General features: G+C 40.4%; 1 protein-coding gene across 3 annotated transcripts in view; it reads left to right on the plus strand.

Moving 5' to 3' along the window:
* Positions 1-21544, plus strand: part of nrp2b (neuropilin 2b) — a 95311-nt gene that overhangs the window by 3701 nt on the left and 70066 nt on the right. For all 3 annotated transcript variants that reach the window (XM_079357401.1, XM_079357400.1, XM_079357402.1), the window contains exon 2: positions 9221-9401. In XM_079357401.1, the coding sequence (XP_079213527.1) occupies positions 9221-9401 (181 nt within the window). The remainder of the gene's footprint in view (positions 1-9220; positions 9402-21544) is intronic.

A 21544-nucleotide genomic window follows, 5' to 3' on the forward strand; every position in this document is an offset into this window, starting at 1 on the left:
GGCTGAGACCACTGCAGCAATTACTTTAATTTTCAAGGAATCCTCTTATTATAATACAATTTATGGAATTATCAGTGGTGTAGTGCATGGTGCCTAAAGAAGTTGGTATACTCTTAAAGGTTTCCCCCTAAGTGTTGTTTTTAATCAGTGGCCAGTCCAGCAGAGTGTAAACATCCTTTGTTATAAACAGTGACATGTAAGACTACTCTTACTTGCCAATACAGAGACTAATGTAGGGAAACAATGAAAGCCTAATACTGAATAGTGTCAATCAATCCATGATATAAATCGGAGGAAAGGTGGGTATACCTTTGGAGAACTGAAAAATAAGTGGGATTAGTCTGTATACTATACCTCTGAGAATTACATTTTTAAGTAGACTAAAAACAAAAAAATGGTAATGAAATTTCCGAAAACCCAAAGCTACATCTTCAGTTTCTTTTGTCAAACCAACACTTGGTGACAAACTGATGATTACCCCAGAGAAGCTGTAGCAAGTGAATGTTTGACACTTTTGCTTGAAAAATCACAATTTATCAAGTGTCACAATATTTATTAATTACATTCCAATGGATCAATTAATCCCACTATTGTAGACTTCTGCTGTTACTTTGTGCACTGTGTATATTGAGAGTGTTGGACTTTCTAATGCATACGTTATTACTTTTTTTCAATCCACTGTAAGCCCCTTAAGAAACATATTCAGGCATCATGTTCCCCCATGGGGTCATCTTGTAACAATTAAAAGTTACATCAGTTTGGGTCATGATGCTTTGTAAGCTCCAATTGGCAATCAATAAAACAAACCAACCATGTCATTTGTTCACACAATGGGGTTATAGCTCGCTACATAATGAATTGACTCACTGCAACTGACACAGCTTTTCTCTTTTACTTTGTTATCAGTTGTTAGCCCAGAATAATGCAGATATTGTTTTCTCCTTTCATTTTAATTACTCAGCGCAAAAAAAGATTGGCAAGCCAACTTCAGAAATAGAAATACATCAGCATAAATCAAATAAGAAAAGAAGAGCGAGAGAAAGGGAGCTAATGCTAAGTATAAGCAGCAGATTATTATACAGGGGCAATTAGTGGCTCAGAAATCTGCTCACCCATACATGTTTGTTTGTGCATTTCCCATATCTTCCTGTTATTTTCTGTGATTATGTTCCCCCATGTGAGTGTTCCTTCATTAGAATCAGACGTGTGAGATGATTCACATATTACTAAAGGCTATTAGGAAAGGCTTCACCAGTATGTGTTTGTGACTTCGTCCCAGCGAAACACAATGAAACAATCAAGCAAGAGTTGAAGTATAATGGTAATATATATAAAAATAGAGAGCGAGAGAGAGAGAGAGAGAGAGAGAGAGAGAGAGCAAGAAAAGAAAATTGTTTGGTTGGTTAAATAGAGGGCGAGCATGAGAGGGCATTAGTAGAATAAGAGGGACACAACAGAGTGTGAAGCAGTTGTTGAGTGGAGCCACCTGCAGTAATCCCGCCCTGGATTTATTCCTCTTCTCAGTCAAGCACTTTAGGGTTTCTGGCCAAGGTAACGCATTCTAATAAATACTCTGATTATAATGAATGCAAAAGAAAACCTTTTCTGAATAATTCCCTTTAAAGAAGCAACATAGTGTTCAGATGTAACAGATTGGCTTCGAGGTTTGAGAGTTTGAAATACAACGTTTTCAGGATTAAGAGTTATCCTTATTCGTCTGGTGATTTCGACAGCTGTGATTTTATTTTTATTTTTCATGGCACATTTTGGTAATACAGTTGGAACTCTCTGGAGAACACATTGAAAATACCCAGAAAACTGGGTGTACAAATGCACAAAATGACATTTTGGAGTCAATATTAAGACATGAGTGTTGCCATCATTAGAATAATTGCGGTTTAACAACAGGAGGGGTGAGTCTACTGACATCAGCAACCTAGTTCTCGTTGAGTGAATAAACATTTAGCTAATCAACCTTCCTCTTCTTTCTCTCTCTTACTCTCCCTCTCTCAATCTTGCTCTCTTCCTCTCTCATCTGTAAAAGGGACAGGACAATTAGCGGGTCCAGCAGGATGTTCTAATTACAGTTATCATGTCATTAGTAAACTGTTAGTATTCCAGTGTCTTTATTGGTAATGGCAGGAGTAATTAGGGAGAAATCTGTGTATGTGTGTGTATGTGTGTTTTTTGTACACTTGTGTACACTGTCCGCAAAGGGAAGGGGAGATCATGGAAATTTCTCAAATGAGGATATTTGCCTGTCCCCCTGTCTTATAAAACCCTCACACAGAAAATGTGTTGTTTGTGTGTATGTGTATGTGTGTGTTGGCTAAGCCTTGTGAGTCCTCAGCGGTCCCTCCGGAGCAGTGCCGTGAGAGGCCACAGGTTGTTTTCCTTTTTGTCTCCCCCTTCACGCTGAATCATCTCGTTGTTTTCCTCTTTTCATGGCACTTCACCTCTCCTTTAATAGCGCACACTGTCTCTTTCTCCACGCCTCCCTCTGTCAGTGTTTTCCCTCGCTCCGATTAAGAAACCTCCCTCACCTTCTTTACGCCTCACTTTGTCACGGTGGGAAATCTTTTTACTCTTTCATCCACTCTTCGTTCTGAAGAAAAATCGTGTTTATTCTGTCTGTCAGTCTATGCCATGTCTGTGTTTTCCCATCCCTGTTCTCTGTGCGGTTTAAAAATTCAGATTAGAAGGCTTGTGAAAGTTACTTCCCATATCTTTTAAGTCTGGTGCAATCCATTAATTAGGCAGCCAACACTTTTTGTTTCAGTTTTTTAAATTACACTCCAAATACAGGCATCAGTCATCCACACAAAATTTTGCCATAAAATGGGATCAGAATATTAGGCTGACCTTTTGGTGATTGAAGGTCAGCTGTCTTATGATATCATGGACCAAGTAAAAGCAAAAGGAATAAACACAATATACATGACTGTTTTTATGTGTTGGTGCTTTTTAACTTATCTGTGACGATAACAGTTTATAGTGGAAGCAGCAGTTCTTGAGATAAGGCTGGAATTACTTTTTTAAAGTTGCCCGAGATGAGATTTGTTCGGAGAGCGCCTGAGAACTGAACAGAAACAAGAGCAAGGAAAGTTTTAAATTACTTTTATAAAGGTCCTGAGAAGGATCATGCGAATGATCTTCAGGTTTAACAAACAACACTTGACCCCTTGTTTAATGGTAGTCTTTAAGGTAAACCTGAAGAGGAATGCATAAACACAATGTCAGCTGAAGGTACCAGGTAGTAACATGCGGCCCGTCTGCTCTGCAGAGTAAACAGCCATGCAGGAGCCCTTAAATGACTCCTATGATTGTAGCTGATGGTGATAGACTTTCTTATGAAAAAAAGACGGTTTGGACGATGTCAAACTGCTGCTTGACGGGAGACAAAAGGAAGTCTGGTGTGGTTATAGACTCTGAAGCTGTTATCGCTAATGCACTAAAAAGATTCAGCAGAAAATCGAAATCTGATGTTTTTTCCACCTTTATATCAATGAAGCTTTTAATGAGATTTATTCAGAGTATCAGGGAATGAGTATAGACTACATATTTAAATGTGAAAAAAAACACAATGAAGCACAACTTGTGGAGTCACCTCTGCCCAATGGCCTGTTGTGAATTTCCCTGAACATGTTCCTGCTGTTTTAGCTCAGCCTGACTCACCCTGATTTCCACATGGAAATTGTACTGTGAGGAAAAAGTCTTAGGTGGTGAAAAACGTGACTGTTAGCATTCAACCTCAACATTTTTAGGAACATTTTCAGGAGTTCTGCGTATGTGTGCAAAAACACCTTAAATTTAAAAGGTTTCCGTGTGATATTGAACTTTCTCCACAGTTTGGAAGGTTTTAAGATTACAAAATGATTATTTTGATCGTTCAATTGTGGCGCTAGATTCTCATTAATCCAGATTACCATGAATCATTTATTAAAACAAAACACCCGTTGATCATCACTTCTCCCAATCTATTCATCCTTAAAATGTTCTGCTCTCTTTTTTTTTCTTTCTGTCAGACGTGTCTATTTGGTCTCCATTCTGCTTCTCACTGTTCTCCTCCAGTCATTCTTCTGCACCTCTCTCTGTTATTGACCTTTAATCTGTATCCTTTCTTATTCTCACTCTACTCTCTAAAGCCCCACAGATCAGCTGGTGTCTTTGCCGCTGAGTAAAGAAGCTTGTTCTGATGTCAGTTCTGTTACTGTATGACACACTCATCCTTCTTTTATTTTTTTTACCAGTCTTCATCTGGTTTCTCTCCTTTTCCCATCACTGCTTTTGTTTCTCACATCCTTTGTAATCCTCCGCCTTCTTGCTCTTTGTTTTACACACATCCAAACACATTCATTTTCTCTCTGTAGTTTTCCACTGTGGTTTAATGCAGGGCACCTGGAGAAAGCACCGCCCCACCTGTTTGTGTGTGGGTGAGTGAGTGAGTGTGTGAGAGTTGTATTTTCTGTCCAGTGGGCTTTGCGGAGCTGCTGACTTTCTCTTTTCAGATGATAGGAGACAGATGTTCTGGCATTATTCTCTTCCTTTCCTTCGTCTTGCTCTGCCTCCTTCTCCCTCTCTCGCTCTCTGTGCGCTCCCGAAGTTTCCCAGGTTTGGGTGACTAAAAGCTCCTTGGTTTTCATCCAAAGATGACATTTTAGCCCGTTAATTTTACTGTTCCATTTATCTCCAGAGCCAAAGCAAATATTTTTACAACAAATGTATCTTATGTGTTTCTACCATTTGATGCAACAAGGCTCGAAGCTTTTTTTTGTGAGCGTTTCATGAGGCTGGAACTGAGCCATCCTGCTTAAAATGCAAGCAGTAGGAAATGAAAGAAATCAATGGTAAAAATTAGCATTTTATCCCCTCAGGCTTTGATTTTGAGAGTTTATTGATTGTGAAATTCAGGGACCTGTTTCCAACAAGGTCACGAAATGAGAAAGCGAGACGCACTGAACTATTTTGAGTATTTGGGGTTATTGCAAGTGAATAAAAGGTTGATGTGCAAAACAAGACAACAAACTCTTCGCTTGGCGAAACACACTTTCTTGAATAAACACACATGCTTTTATTGTAGGCTGTGGCCATTGGAAATGAATGCGGACTGTATAGTCCAACATACTAGCAAAGTTCTCACTGAGTAGCAAATCGATTGTGACGTGCTGGAAAGTGTCTCTTTAGAGTCAGATCAGACTCTCTGCTCAGAGGGGAAATGAATCTGTAAAAGAGTTTGGAAACAAGGTCAGAAATTTGCATTTGGGGCCAACAAACACGTTCAATGCTTTTTTCAAAGCAGCTCTAGTGTGTGTGTGTGTGTGTGTGTGTGTGTGTGTGTGTGTTTGTCAACGTTTTTGGTACTTTGTGTGATAGATTGTGCCCTCCTTTGTGAGTGTTGCTGTGCATGCATTTCTTTGGAGGTCTTTATTACATTTCATATGGGTGCATCTGTGTGTGTGTGTGTGTGTGTGTGTGTGTGTGTGTGTGTGTGTGTGTGTGTGTGTGTGTGTGTGTGTGTTCTGAGGTATGTGTGGTGAAAAGTTGCTGAATAGGTGTTATCAAGATGCAATACCAAACGTGGCAGAGAACCATAAATAATGCAGTGACCTGTCTTATATCCCGGCTCGACTGCTTAGCACCGTTTACTGCTGCTTATTCTGTGTGTGTGTGTGTGTGTGTGTGTGTGTGTGTGTGTGTGTGTGTTTGGGTGTGGGTGTGGGTGTGTACTGTATGTGGCCTGATTCAGTGATGTCTAAGGAGGAAGTAAGGTTAAGCAATTTTCTATTGTTGTGTCTTTTGCATACATTGTGAGCGTGTGGTCTAAACACAACTTCCTCCTTGAGGATAAAGCGTACTGATGTGGTTTGGATAAAAACTGTTTGCTTGGAGTTAAATTGTGTATTCAGAAAAGGAAACTTGTGGTATATTTTACAAAGGACAACAAAAAATGAAAAGGCGATGTAATAGTTGATATTTTTTTTGTCAACCATTGTCACAAGTTTCGTGTGCTGAGTCACCACAGCAGTTGAGATCAGAGTCCAGTGTGATGCTTCAGGACTTCATTGACTTTTGTTATTGCTGTACTTTCTGATATTCAACGAGACTCCTGAATCATTAAAACAAACTCTCTGAATTAAGACTAAAAAAAAAGTTTCGCTCTCATCGTCTCTGCTTCATCTTTTCATTGCAACATAGATCACCTTTTCAGCCTCTCTCCTCTTTTCATCAATCCCCCCATCCATCCTATCACTTATCACTTTTACTAGTTTGATCATTCTTGACATGCATCCTTGTTTTTTTCCCTCCCTGCTCAGCATGTCTTCTGTTCTGACACATAAGTACACAGACTTTAAACATTCTTCCCAGCATGCAGGTCAGGGTGCTGCAGGATGGATGGAATACAAATTAGTGCTCCTATAGATTTACTTCTAGGAGCTGTAAACACTTTCTCGGAAATAGACATACAGGTGATGCAACCCCTGAATACTTTGCAGGTGCTCTAGATTATAACATCTGATCAGCTTATACTTTCATTGTGTCTGTCTCTGGGTGTGTGTGTGCATTAACCAATCAAACAAACACCCTCACGTTCGATTAGAATGTTAAAGGCAGGTTTGGTAATTTTCGAAAAATTATTTTAAAATTAGCATCCTCTCCGTATTCCATATCCCCTCTGTGCTCCCTTAAAAGCCACGCCCCTCACTTACATGCACTCAATGAAAAGCCTAGACAAAAACTTGGAGGGCTGTTTTTCTGTAGGAGTATTGATTCAGGTGTTAATGTGTCTGTGTATACCTGACTGTTTACCCAACCGAAGGTGAAAGAAGAGCTTCAAGTGCTTTAAAGACTGCAGCCAAATTAAGATTATCCTTTATATAAAAGAGACAAGCTTCTCGCAGTTTCTTTCAGAGAGTCTCGCCAAGGGACTGACTCTAATGAAAACACATCCTCTCATTTTAAGGCCCATCCTGATAACAACTAAGTATGCCTTATGAGTCCCAAGCATGAGGTTATTAATCAATAACATTAAGCTAACGACCCTGGATGTTTCCCCCTTGCATCGCCCCTGCTCCACCCTGATTTTGGGTCAGAGACAGTTAGCTAAGCAGTGCAGCTAAATGTGGTGTTTGGCTGATGGTGCTGTGAGATTCCAGAGTGGTTAAACACTAATCCAGGTGGTGCTGAGATGAAATGTATCTGGCCGGGTTACATGGGCATTGTAACTCTACTCCTGTATTACCGTAGGTCACCGGGGAGGTTGGAGACTGAGATAGACAGGACTAGTTGGCTCACAGCATGACGGAGGAGGGAGAGAGCGATGGAGCAGAGAGATAGAGAGAGATGGAGGGGGGGTTCACTAATTGTTTGGAGGGAGTGTGAGGTAGATGCTAGATTTAGATGCCAAAGTGTCAATCACTTTGTGAGCTGAGCTCTGACCTCTACTTGTATCTTCATTTGCAGACTTGCAGTGTCCATGCGCAAAAATATATATTCTCAGCCATGAGAAAAAGTTATATTGAAGATGCTGCAGTTCTTTTTTTAAGCTTTCCATTCGAACATGGTGTTTATGCTGTGCGGGTATGTGTTAATGTTTGCATGTGTGACTCCTCTTTGAGTTGGCCTACAGTAGCCGGTCTATTTAAAGCATTAAAATATGTCGTATTCTGCTGAGTAGTTTGACTTGGCTATGACTCCCCACTCAGCACACTGGACATAAATAAAACGTCATAGCACAGCCAGCACAGCTTCACGGTGGCCCAAGTGAAGAAGTGACTTATACTTTTTTAAAGATTAAACACTTTTTTTACTTTTTTACAGTATTTTTTTAAAGATACATTTAGTCTTTATAGAAACAATATACATACTGTAGAGCTTGATGCTGAGTTTGTTTTTTTTCCACATAAACAGGAAATTATCTAAGAGGTTGCTCACCGGCCAAGAGCTTCCCAGCAAGCATCTGATGATAGCAGATGCTGTTTTTATTAAATTTTTTACTGGTTCATGTGGTCATATTTTTGTCCAAAATGTTTATTGGAAAATGCATCTGCTTGTGTTTAAATATTTAGTATGTTATCAGTTTGGTGCAGACATAACGAATTGGATGAAGTCTTTTCGAAATAAACGTCCACTCAACAAACGCCACTCTTCACTCGAAATGTTAACTTTTCAAAAAATTAGAAATGAAATGCGTAAATAATATGAATCACAGGGTTCTAAGGCAAAGAAAAATGTAATGTTTCGTTTCATCATATCCCTAAAACTAGATTAAAACTCACATTGATTCTCTGTTATACTGTGGCTCATATTGTGTCATTACATTTGAAATGGTGCCTTTTAACAAATCCAGCATGATGGTTTAACTCGAGTTTTGTGGCTTTTAAACAATGAAGAAGTTCAGCTCATGTAGAAAGTCTGCACAGTCCATCAAACAGGTCAGACAGCATGGTGTACAATAGCCGTCTTACATGTAATACAGTAGAGATGTGTGTTATGTCGTTGGGTGTCACAGACACATATGAGCTACCCATCAATGTCAGGGTACATCTGCAGTCGTGAATGAGTTGCATTGTGTGTGACACGACGCAGACGTATGACTGCCGACAAGTGGATCCGCTCAGTGACAGTAACTGTGCCATCTGGAAGGCTTACTCACTACGTGTGTGTCACTGTGTGTGTGTGTGTGTGTGTGTGTGTGTGTGTGTGTAGGTGTGTGTGTGTGTGTGTGTGTGTGTGTGTGTGTGTGTGTGTGTGTCAGTCCTCATAGGTCAGAATAGACTCTTTGTATGACAAAATGCTGGGCTGACCTTTGACCCAGCATCCACATTGACACTTACCCACACACACTTCTTTGTTTCTCATATCCTGTCTCAGCAAATACAACACTTATCTGCATTTCATCCTATTTGCCCACTTTTCCAGTGTGAGATCATGTTTATTGATTAAATATGTAAAGGAACAACATTTACCCTACATATTGTTATTAGAGCTTTATCTAATCAGTCTGTTGATTTTTTTTGTAAATTAATATTTTTGGGCTTTCAATTCATTGGGTCGCTTTCCTCCTGTTGTTCATCAAAAACATTTTTTGTCCAATTTCTGTTAAAGCTGTTACACATTTAAAGAAAGGCCTCATTCTTATCTTATCTAATTTTGTGAATTTGTTTATTAAACTACGAACAATTACTTACGCAGTCCTCTTTTTCTCTCTCTCTCTTCTCAGCTTCTGAGCCATGTGGAGGATATTTAGATGCCAGTGATGCTGGCTACATCACCACCCCTGGCTACCCGCTGGAGTACCCACCTCACCAGAACTGTCGCTGGGTCATTACAGCCCCTGAGCCCTCGCAACGCATCGTCCTGAACTTCAACCCTCACTTTGAGATCGAGAAACTGGACTGCAGGTAAAGACTCAAGACTCGATGCATTGACGGACAGATGGATGGATGGATTGTTTGTTGGTTGGAGGGATTTTTACTGCATTGGTTGGTTGACAAACAGAGATTTCTAAAAAGATTTTTACACAGAGATGCAAAGAATTGGATTTCATTAGAGGAGTAGCAGTAAGGAAGAGTATGAACTGAGGGAAGTTTTGACAGTTTTGATAGATAGATAGATAGATAGATAGATAGATAGATAGATAGATAGATAGATAGATAGATAGATAGATAGATAGATAGATAGATAGATAGATAGATAGATAGATAGATAAGTGAGAGTTGTTGGTCGTATTTGGTGAACTTCAGCCCACTCTCCTCCTGCTTCTCTGGCTTTAGCTATCCCATAATAATCACTGTGGGACCTCCCTCTGTCCCTCGCCTCTAATTATCAAAGTCTAATTACAACACATTTACTGTTCCGGCATGGTTTTCACACTTCGAAAAGACTTAACACAGATTAGAGGATTTGGTGTCGATCATTGTTTTTGGCTGTTTGATTTCAGCTGCGTGGTTAGACTGAAAGAAAGACAGACAGCTTCTGCAGCATGAATTAAAAATACAGCACAACGAGATGAAGGCAGACTGAAAGGCATGCTGGGAAACATGAAGAATGCTTGCTGAGAAGAATGAGTTAAGAAGCAAAGACGCTTAAGTTTACTTTCCATCTGTCTGTCTGTCTGTCTGTCTGTCTGTCTGTCTGTCTGTCTGTCTGTCTGTCTGTCTGTCTGTCTGTCTGTCTGTCTGTCTGTCTGTCTGTCTGTAGCATATTATATATATTTGAGCTTGTAATAGTAGATCCAGATATAGGTTCATCAGTTACAGTGGTTGACCAATGTGGAGAAGTAACGAAAAGCAGAGAACATGATTTACTGTGTCAACAAATATTTCCTTTCGAAATATATGTAGCAGCTAAACAAATAATTGAACGTTGTACTTTTACAGCATTTCTGTACTTACTTACTTTTTTATTTACAACATCCGGTAACTCATAGCGAGAGACACAGGATACACAAACATAAACGCCTTGTGGTGTGTCTCCCATTTTGAAAAAAAAAGAACATTAATTGCAACTAAAACTACTTGACTTCAGTGGAAGGTCATGTCATCTATGAGTGTCTCCTCGAGCAGAGGCCTTTGGCTTTCAGGTCTCTAATGGGCTCCATCAGTGGAGAGGGACACAGATATAAACCCACTGACACATACAGGAAGTAATAGACCAATACACAAACACAAACACATATGCACACACACTTACACTTACAAACTTTCCCCCCTCTCTGTTCCGGTGCTCTCCCATCCAGTTATTAACATTTCAGCTGTATCAATTATAGATAGGTGAATTTCCCCACTCAGATGTACCGCAATCATTCAGACATTTCTTTGTTGAAATTGAAGCATCAATATTTCACCGGCTGGCTGTTTGTTCGAAAAGGCTGAAAGGTTGAAAAAGGCTTGCTGTGCTGTGCTCTGTTTTACTTTCACAGTGTGCTGTGGAAATGAAAAACATGTTTCTCTGTCGCCTGGTCCTCGTCATTTTCTCTCTACTGTTCTTATCCCCGGATCACTTTGATGCATTTCTCTTTCCTTCTAGCCCTCTCTTCCACTTCTCTTTTCACCATGTCCCATCTTCTGTCCCCCCCCCCCCTCTTCTGCCCATGCCCTTATTTCCTCTTTCTCTTTGCATTTCTTTCATCCATTTAAAGTCCACTAGTTTCCCAGAAGGAGAAAATCTGGGTGAAACAACAGGCTCTGATTTATTTATGATGGTGAACACACAGTATTTGTATTTGTGGCTGCTCTTTATCACAAGGCTTTTTGTGTGTTTAAACAGTTTCTTAGTTTGAGTTTGCTTCAAAGTTACGTTTTTGAAAAGTCATTGTTTAATCACACCTGTGTGAGAGTGGTTTTTGCAGTGTTGGTGGCAGCAACTCAAGTCTAATAGGTTGTTATTTACAAGTGTCATGCTGCGCAGAGCTATTTCAGTCCACAGGCGTCCGATGCCTGGAGCGTGTGTGTGTTTGTGTGTTTTTGTGTGTGAGTGTCTGCAGGGGTAGGCTGAAATTGAGCTGTTAAGGTTCAGAGGGCAAAGAGGCCAAGGAGAAGAAACAGAGTGTGTGTGTGTGTAGGTGTGTGTGTGTGTGTGTGTGTGTGTGTGTGTGTGTGTGTGTGTGTGTGTGTGTGTGTGTGTGTGTCTGCGTGTGTGTGTGTGAGGAAGTGGTGACGGTGAGGGGCTGCAGACGTACGTGGTCATCCAGTGATTGTCAGCAACATCCCTGACACACACGCACACGCACACACACACACACACACACACACACACATACATACACACACACACACACACACACACACACACACACACACACACACACACACACACACACAGTCTCCGTCGTGTCTGGCTGTCAATTGTTGTCTCTTTCAGGCATTTTTTTCTCTCTATCTCTTTAAAGTCATCATATTAAAAGAAAAATTAATCCATGTGTCCTTTTTCTTGCTTGTAGAAACACCAATCTGCTATTAATGACTCTCAGTTTATGAGGGCGAAAATGCAGAAAGACTCACATGCTCATCTTTTTGAGACAAAGGAGTGTGTGTGTGTGTTTATCGACAAAGACTACATTGTAAGCATGCAAGATGGTCATTCTTCATCTCATAAAAAAAACCCCTCATGATACCTTTACACCAGTCTCTCACAACAACATTTTTCAGCGGGCACACACATTTGCACAAACAGCATAGTTATAAATCTGCATGCCCCACTCAGGCAGGGGTTATTTTATTATGTTTCTATATTGAGGCCTTCCGATCTATTATGACTCTGATTGCAATATAAGATGCTAATCTGTAATCTATAACGCATCACATTTTGTCAAGCACTGCTCTGGCTCTGCTCGTACAATCGATAGAGAGGTGGTGAGACAGAGAGAGATGTTTTCATTAAGATTCATATATACAGGAGCCATTTAAGTGCAAGGAGACAGCTGCGGGGAGTGAGACAGTGCATGCACAGACAATCTGGGGAGCCAAAGCCGGTCATGACTCACCGTGACTTTTCATTTCCCATCACATGATGGGCGACATGCTAACACATTAGTGTGTCTCTGGTGACAGGTTTCAGTTAACACCCAGCAGCTGGATCTGTGCTGTGCATGCAGGCCATGTTATGCAAACCCAATGACAGACTGATAAACCATTGGAGGTGTCTCTGCTTTAGATTGAGTGCGTAGGTCTGTGAAATGCAAAATTCCTAATCATTATAATGTTTTCATGCAGGTTCATTTGTGGTTAAAGTTGGAGAAAGGTTGAATGTTTGCATCTGTTACAGAATAAGCTACTTGTTGAATCTGAAAGAGCCTCTTATTTGCTCTAACTTTTATGAACTTCCCCAGCCTCCAATTTAGATTTGCACAAAATGGAACAAAATCAGAAAACTTGCATGTATGTTTATTAAGTACTAAAACCTCCTATGTTCATACTCCTTTTGTAGTTATATTCTACCATTATTTTTACTCATATAAGCGCACGGCTCAAATAACAACTTCAAAAAATAGTTCAATAGTTTTGGGATGTGCACTTCTTTTGCAGTACTGCTAAGTGACTGTGGATTAATATAAAGCAAATGACAGGAGACAGATATCTTAGGCTAACACATAGCCTTAATTAAACCACACATTTATGACTTGGGGGTTAAAATTGCAACATTTTAATTGATACAAATAACAAAGATTTCAATCAACTTTGAGTACTTTCACTTATATTGAATGCCATAAAAGCTGCCATGATTTATTAATGTCCAATATTATCCCTTGATGAAGATGGCCATACAATGGACCAGCACACAGCCATTCATTTAACTAATGTCCTGTTTGATTATTCCATTGACGTGACAAAACTGGAGTAAAGGAGCTCAGACAGCGGGGAAGTTCTCAAAATAAAGAAATGCTCACAAGGATGACCGTTTTTTTTTTGTTTTTGTTTTTATGGTCTTTTTGTGTTTGTGTTTTGTGTGTGTGTGTGTGTGGGGGGGGGGGGGGGTCGGGGACGTGCGGTGTCTCCACAATAAATTTGAACAACATGTTAATCAAAGACCTTAACGGCTGTCACATTTCCCAAATTGTAAAACGACTCCTTTTTTTGAGACTTCATATGAAAGGACATCATCAACATTTCAGTCTTACTGGGTAACATGACAAGAAAAGGTCTCCATGTGGGTCAAAACAGCTAACGTCAGAGATCTGCTAAAAGTCCTCTTTTGTGCGTGTGTTGCTTTTTGAGGCAGTGGTTGGTTGTCTACTTCACATTTTCCCCTTAGCTCACTGCACCGCTCTGTCTCTGGAAGCAAGATCTCTATTTGGAGTGTTTGGAAAGAACGCACCCACCCACACACAGACATGCGCTCGCACACACACACACACAGACACACAGACACACACACAGCTGCTTAGGGAAAAGTGCAGAGTCAGGGTCCGCTGAGGGCAGGCTCAAATCATCCTGACAGCTACCTCCTCTCTGCTCCCTCTCTCCTCTCCTCTTTCCTGCTGGCTCTCTCCCTACCCTCTTCCCTCCATTCATTCTCACCCTTCCTCACCACCCCACCCCCCCACCCCCTCACTACTGCCCAGTGGACCCCATCCATCATCCTTCATCTGCTTTACGTCTTCTTCTGTCCCACCTTCTTTTCCCTCCCCCTTTTCCTCCATGTCCCCTCTTTCTTCTTCACTTCCTTCTCTCCTCACGTCTTTGTCAATATGCATCTTCCCCTTCTTTCTTTCTTCTCCATCCTCCTCCTCTCTTCACCCTCATCTGTCCGCAGTGTGCCAATCCTTTATGCCAAATCATTATTCAGCATTGCATCTAAAAAACAACAAGGCAATGAGCCAAATGCCACACTCGCCTCCATTTCTCTCTTTCTTCCTCTCTCCCCTTCATCTCCACCCTTTAAAATGCTCTTCTACTCTTTTTATCATTTTCCTCAGCCTATAGCTGTCTTCATCCTCTTTTATCCTCCACTCTGACTATCCTTCACTTAAATCTTCTCTCTATACGTCTGTCTCTTATTCTCATCCTCTGCTTATCTTGCAGCCTCTCCGATCCACCTTTACCTCAGATCACACCAACTTCAGGTGTTATTTTTCATATTAAACTGAGAGAAACACACACATACACGCAGATCTAGTATAGGGCTTACTTTCCTTACAAAAACAAACAGTGGCAGACCATCTGTGTGGCTCTCTCTCAAACTCGTGCTGAGAAAGAATGACAAGCAAAAAGGCACGTAGGCAGTTTCACGGCTATGTGGTTTACACAAAAAGTGTGGAGTACAGCAGTGAGTTAAGAAGTGATTTATATGACAGAGAAGCTGCAGTCAACGATAATGGTTTCACTAATGATTAAGACCTTGTCTTTGTACTCCGCCTCAATCAATCAATCATTTAACTTCATGCTTTCTAGCTCTGCTTTCTGTCCCCTTCTCCTCTCGTCTCCTGTCCTCAGTTAACTCGCATTTCAACAAGCGTATCAAGTGAAATTTAAACAACCCCCTCTGATATGAACCTTGTGAAACACACAGCACTTGTAAGCTTGTTTCATCGTGTTAGAGATCTTGAAATATTGGAGCTCATACATACACGTATAGTCACACCTCACTGGCAGGTGAAAGTCTTGAGGACACAACCAGGAGCCGAGCAAAAGGTTGGAGTGATGAGTTGTGACATTGGCCTCAGGGCAGGAGGAAAAAAAGAGAGGAAGCTTGAGGAGGAGATGAAGAGACTAAATGACACAGAGAGGAACTTCATCTGAAATGACAGGGCATTGTCAGTTACCGACTGTGGACATTTAGCAGCTGGCTGCATGTTTGAATTCACTTCACAGTGACTCTAGCAGCAGGAGACTCATGCGTCCAAAAGAGCTCAGAACAAAGTTAAAATACACAGAGGAGCTGAGAGAGCACATGGATGACCAGATTTACAGAATCGGCCATGTTTAAGGTTTACTAATGTGATTATTTTACATTTAAATCAGCAAGAAAATGTTTAGGAGTTTATTACTGCTTATAATTTAGTGTGAACAACGCTTTCACTCCGATCAGCTGTGATGAGGATGGTATTTATGTTTTGCAAGTGGTGTCTCGCTACATTGGAGACCAGTCGTTGATTAATGAGCTAAATTTCATAACAGCAATATTTCATTCAGCAAGTAATAAGCTGCTCAACAAGTACATGTTTTGCCTCAAGTTTCAAAGGTTTATTCTCACACTTCAGCTGTTGTGTAAAAAGCCTGTGAGATGATACGGCTCAGACTGGTCTGAGAAACAAGAGTTATTGGGCTTTCCCCTAATTTTTGTGGTTGCTGTTGTTTAGACAGACAATCACTTCCATGTGTATCTTCGAATCAGCAGGATGAAAAAGCCGCAGTGACAAGAAACTTCTGTCTATAAAAGTTAGATGAGCTCAGTGTGAACATCAGGCCCTTTAACCCTACGGGAACTCACAAAAAAACATCTACAGCTTACCAAAAAAAACCCATTTCCGACCTAATTAACCATTTGTGTTCTCATTCCAAGTGTAATAGACAATGAACTGAACAAAAACTTACTAAATAACTTACTTGTCTGGAAACAAAACATGTGCAAAATATGGGTGTCTACAAATGTTTGTTGCTGTGGTATCAAATCAAGTATGAATATCTTTGGACTTTAAATAACTTAAACTTTGTATTACACTGTTAAAGATTCCATTGCAGATTAAATTAAACAATAAAAAACTATTTGATGTGTAATATAGGCATCTTTTAGGCATTTGAAGTGTACACATTGTGTGGTATATTTTCAAAACGTTATACATAAACTGCCCTTAGAGTAAAATATGGGCCCTGTAACACTTTTTGAAGATAAAATGCTGGGCGAGAAGTTATGGTGGGGGACGGCAACTGTGAAACCATAACTGTCCTTATAACTTACAGTGTTCCAGAGACAAGTTCTTCCCTTTGAATAACGTTTGTGTACGCAGTAGCACAGAATTGTTTTACCACTTCAACTTTAAAATTCACTTCTAAATTTACGTATTAAAAATAAAATAAATCAAATCAGTCCAACTTTTCCCCCCAACTACTACACCCCTGTCCGAGGTTTCAGAAAAAGATCTAAAATATAAAGATTTTATTAAGCTCTAAGGTGATTTATCCCACACACAGGTGATAAAGGTAATGATGATAATATAAGTGGTCTGACTTCTTCAAACTCTCTGAGGCCTGAAGGTCTATCTGATCAATGACTATTACTGTATTGTTTATGTATGCGCGCGCACGTTTGTCTCTTTGAAGGACTGACCCTGATCAATGTGTGTTAAAGCCATAATGAGGAATCGATTGGTTGCACTGGAGACTACGGCTGGACACACACAAACCTAGACACTTACAGACAAACGTGCACTCATACACACATACACATTGTCCATCTGTTTGGAGTAACAGGGCTATTACTTGATATCAGTGGAGTCAGTCATCCACCTAACTGCTTCAGTAACAGACTGACTACAGCTGCTTCCACTCCATGCAGGTATATGCTTTAAAACAGACACTGATTGTGAAAGAAACAGTAAACACAGTGTGGATGCCAACAGAAATGTGTGAATTTTCCCCTCCCTATTAAACTGTTACAAATGAACATGTAGCGTTTGAATCCTTATATGGATGCACATTCCTGGGAATTAGAAGACACAGTAAGTAAAAAACAATGGCAGCAGCTGATGAATCAGGGTCTGTCATGCCTGACAGGAATTATCAGCACATTGTAAGACATCTAAAAACAGTCAACAGGAACTAGTCATTGTCGATGAACCACCTTAAATAAACCTCGGGGAGGGCTATACTTGAATTGTCCTGAGTCACTCACTTGATCTTGCGCAGGAAACATGAAGCAGGAGTGTCTGTAAATTTGTGTATAAACCCACATGGTTGAGTGTTTCAGTTCCTGTACAAAAAGTGTGTTTTCACTTCCCTTTTGAATTTCATGATTTTTTTTATTTTTTACTTTAATTTACTATAGAGTAAACTCCATTAAACTCAAAGTTGTGTTCTTAGTAAGCTTATTCTCTTTGTCTTGACCTCACAAACACTGAAGACAACACAACTCAACAACACACTGGACTTTTAAGTTTGGACAAAGAAACACGGTATAACAAAACAACCTTTAATTAGACTTACAGTAAGCCTTTTTTTTTTTTCAAGGTGTGAAACACTGTCACATGCTACGGGAAGTCAGGCCTTTTCTGAGCTCTTTCCAGCATGTGTGTGTCCATGTGTTTGTGTGTGTCTGGGCTGCAGACGCTCTGTCTGCTGCTAAGGGCACCCCTGATGTTTGAAAGAAATGTGCAGGTGTAAGAAGACAACTCCTGACCCAAAGAGAAAGAGAGAGAACGTGTGAAAGGCAATTAAGTCCAAGACAGAAGGGAGAAGCAGGAGCATGCATGGGAGGAGGGGTGGACGTAAGTCTGTACACAAACCTTTTCCTTGGTTCACGTCAGACTTCCTTCCGAGAGCTTTCTCGCCCTAAAAACCCTACTCCCATAACACACTTCACACCAAATTGACGTCTAACCTATTACTTATACGCCTACTTTCTCAGCTATCTTTCTCTGCGTACAATTAATCTTTACCATGTTACACGTTTCGGAAAAACATTTCCTCATCATTTCCTCTCTGTAAGTGAAAACAAAACATCTCGTAAACCTCTTGTTAACAAGAGAATTTCAGGGAAAAATGTGGGAGAAACAAAATCCAACTGCTTTTCATTCCCTGTGGCAAGTCTCAGAAAATCTCTGATTAGCTGCAGTGAAATATATCAGGGGAAAGAGAGAGAGAGAATGATAGAGAGACGATGGGATTACACAGTTTGTTACAGAAGCCGTGCGCCTCCTACACAGAGACAGATTTGAGGGAACCTCAAACCCTCAAACCCTAGTATGGATCCATCTGAGTGCATGGCCACAGGCTCCTTGTGTGCATCAGTGTGTTTATGTGTGAGACGTGTGTGTGTGTGTTTGTGTGTTGTGCAGGTCTCTTGTGTATGTGTGTGCTTTCTGCTCTTTCCTAAAGGCACAGGGCTGTAGGGAGGGAGGAAGGGATGGAGGGACACCTGTCTCTGTCTGTCTGGGGGAGGAGTTGGCAGGGTGAATGCAGTGTCATGTTCTCGCTCTCTGTCTCTCTCTCTTGCTCGCTCTACCTTCAAACAGTCTTGACTAAATTTGAATCCTGTTTCTTTTCATTTTGGCGCTGAGATCATAGTAAAAAGACCCTTCACAGTGAATGAACCCTAAAAAATGACAGCCTCACAATTTTATTGGATGGTAATGAAAACTGAGCTTTGGAAACAGATCATGTGTGTCTGCTCAGGCACTCTCAGGGGCTATGTTACTGTAGCGTAAAGCTGTTTCTTTCTGTTGGCTGTAACCCATCCTGCGATCATCCTTTTTTAATGTTAACGCAGCCAATCCAGGTCTTTTTGTGTCCAAACTTGTCATGCGCAGTGCACACATCAGACCTAAAGCAGTGGCCCACCATGTCAGATCATCACCCGTGAGGCACACTTCCAGGGGAGCACTGTCCTTTGAGTAATTTATTTGATTGGCCACTTAGGTCAGTATCAAGCCTGTAAATCCACTTGAAGTGGTGGTTGTGGACGATTGATTGGTCAAATGTATACTTGTCTCAAACCCAGGATGCAGCGCTGTTGGATTCTCATGTGAAACAGAGTCAGGGTTGACTCTTTTGAGAAGATGATTCCTTTTAAGATTAAATAGTAGTTACATATGTCCTTGTTTTTCCCTTAACCAAATCAGGTTGCTTTGGTGAGTGAAATACAACTAAATTGTGACGTGTTGTTTATTACATGGCAAGCTCATACGTCTCAAAATGTAAACTATTTCCTCGCAAACTTTATTTCAAAGGTCCAACCGGATGTTGTTTTTTGTTTTACGTAGCCCCTTTATATTGAAAGTTTTACTGAAGTGAGTTAGAGTATAATACCATCCTTCTTCTCCTTCAGTTTCTTATAAAAAAAGCTAGTTTTGAAATCAAATATTCATAAGATTCTAATACCCTTCCTTCCTCCGTCACACCCACACATTGGCTCTTGGCCACTGGTTATGTGGCTTACAGCACATTTGAGCAGGTTAAGGGAGGAAAAGAGGACTTGGAAAGGAATAGGAAGTAGACAAAAAAAAGCTTTGCAAAGTAAAAGATGGAAAATTCATAAGGGAAAATGGATGAGCCGGGGAAAATAAAGAAAACCAGATCTCGTCCGGATATGAGTTGCCGTTTAATAAAGTTGTCAGTACGAAAAGGAGGAGGAGGAAACTGTCGCAGGGATGAGGCGTTCTCTAGGGAAAACACATGCACACACACACACACACACACACACACACACACACACACACACACATACACATACAAACAAGCATGCATACATGCACAGATACACACAGATAGCTGTGAATACTGGGATAGCTTAAGTCTTAACTGTGATGTAGGTTCCACGTACAGCAGACACAAAGCATGATGTGAGAGGTGTATGACCCTCATCATGTCAGGGGCTTGCTCACCTGTCAGAAAAAAAACCCAACAAAACGACTTGAACCATGTGAGTGAAATTAGAAAACACACTCCTTTATGGATGTCTATAAAACACACAGTGTCCATGCACAATGGAGTTCTTATCTGTATACATGGCAGATCCGAGGGAAGCTGGTTTGAAGCAGCTCCTATTGTTTGTGGTTTCTTCAGGCCTTCCCGTTAAAACACAGAAGGTAACAAGACAATTTGTTTACAAGCCAACACACACAACACACAAACAAACACAAGATAAATCACTGTATACGCTGAAGTTACACAGGATAAAAATACAAGCAGGATAAAACCTCTTGCCAAGTAATGTGTAAAACCAGCTTTGGATTTGTTAGGTTGTTTGTTTTGCTGCTCTATGCGTTCGTTTCTAAGTCTCTATAATTACTGTTAGGAAGGAAACCCGCCTTCCAACCAGAAAAGAAATCACTGTCAGTCAAAACATTAACATTACGGTCAAGAATTTTGGTTTGGTTTGCAAGTTGTAAAAAATGTCAAGACAATAAATGGCTGTCCTTTTTATATTTCCAAAAAGTGAACCCCAGCCCCAGTGTTTATATGTGTGTGTGTGTGTGTGTAAGCCAACAAATAGTAGATTAACTCCCTCTTTATATTCATGTATCTTTTATGTGTCTGTAGACACAAAACACAAGTCTGGTTCTTTTCACGCCCCTACCTGACTTCCCCTGTTAAGGCACTTTTTTTAGGCACATTTTTTATGACAATCATCTTGCTCAGAGATGTCTGGAAAAGGACAGCTCTTTGGATTTGTTTGAGGTTGAATTGCGTTCTCAGAGAATTATAGTGAGTTTGATATTGAAGCACTTAACAGCACGGTGATTGATATTAAGCAACAAGATTTGACCTGAGAACAGCCACAGTTATTTTTTGAGAAAAAGTCTTTCATTGAAATTGAATTGACTGAACTCAAGATCAAAGTTAATGTCTTCTTTTATGGTCAGGAATGTCTTAGCAGGAAGCTATTTGTGAGGCAGGCAGGTGTGTCTTTGGTATCCAGACACAGAGGCAACACTACTGCTGGGGGTCTGGAGACATGGCGTCACATTTGTGGTCACAAAACATGAAAGAAATTGGGAATGGGAATAGATTTGACGTCAGAACCCTCCTTGTTTACACAGATAAAGTGCCAGGAAGCGTTTTTTTTTTTTTTTTTTTTTGCTTGCCCGGGTATCATGTTGAAGCACAAACGTACGTCTGGGATGAATTCAGATTTCATTGTGCAATTCTAGTGCTTGTTTTGTAAAAATCTTTGAAGTTAATGGAGCATTTTGATGTGACATGACAGGAAAACTGCTTCTCCCTTTAAACTGTGCTCAGTCCTGATGTTGAGAGCAGTCCTGTTTTATTATAATCACTCGTTTATTAAGAACCAACATGATAAGTTGTGTATCACATATTCAACGAAATGTGAGAGACATTTCTAAGGAAAGAGGAAGAAAAAGTGCTGAAGCACACCTACTCCTCTG

This window comes from Symphodus melops (genome assembly GCF_947650265.1).
Source record: "Symphodus melops genome assembly, chromosome: 12".
Classification (NCBI taxonomy): Eukaryota; Metazoa; Chordata; class Actinopteri; order Labriformes; family Labridae; genus Symphodus; species Symphodus melops.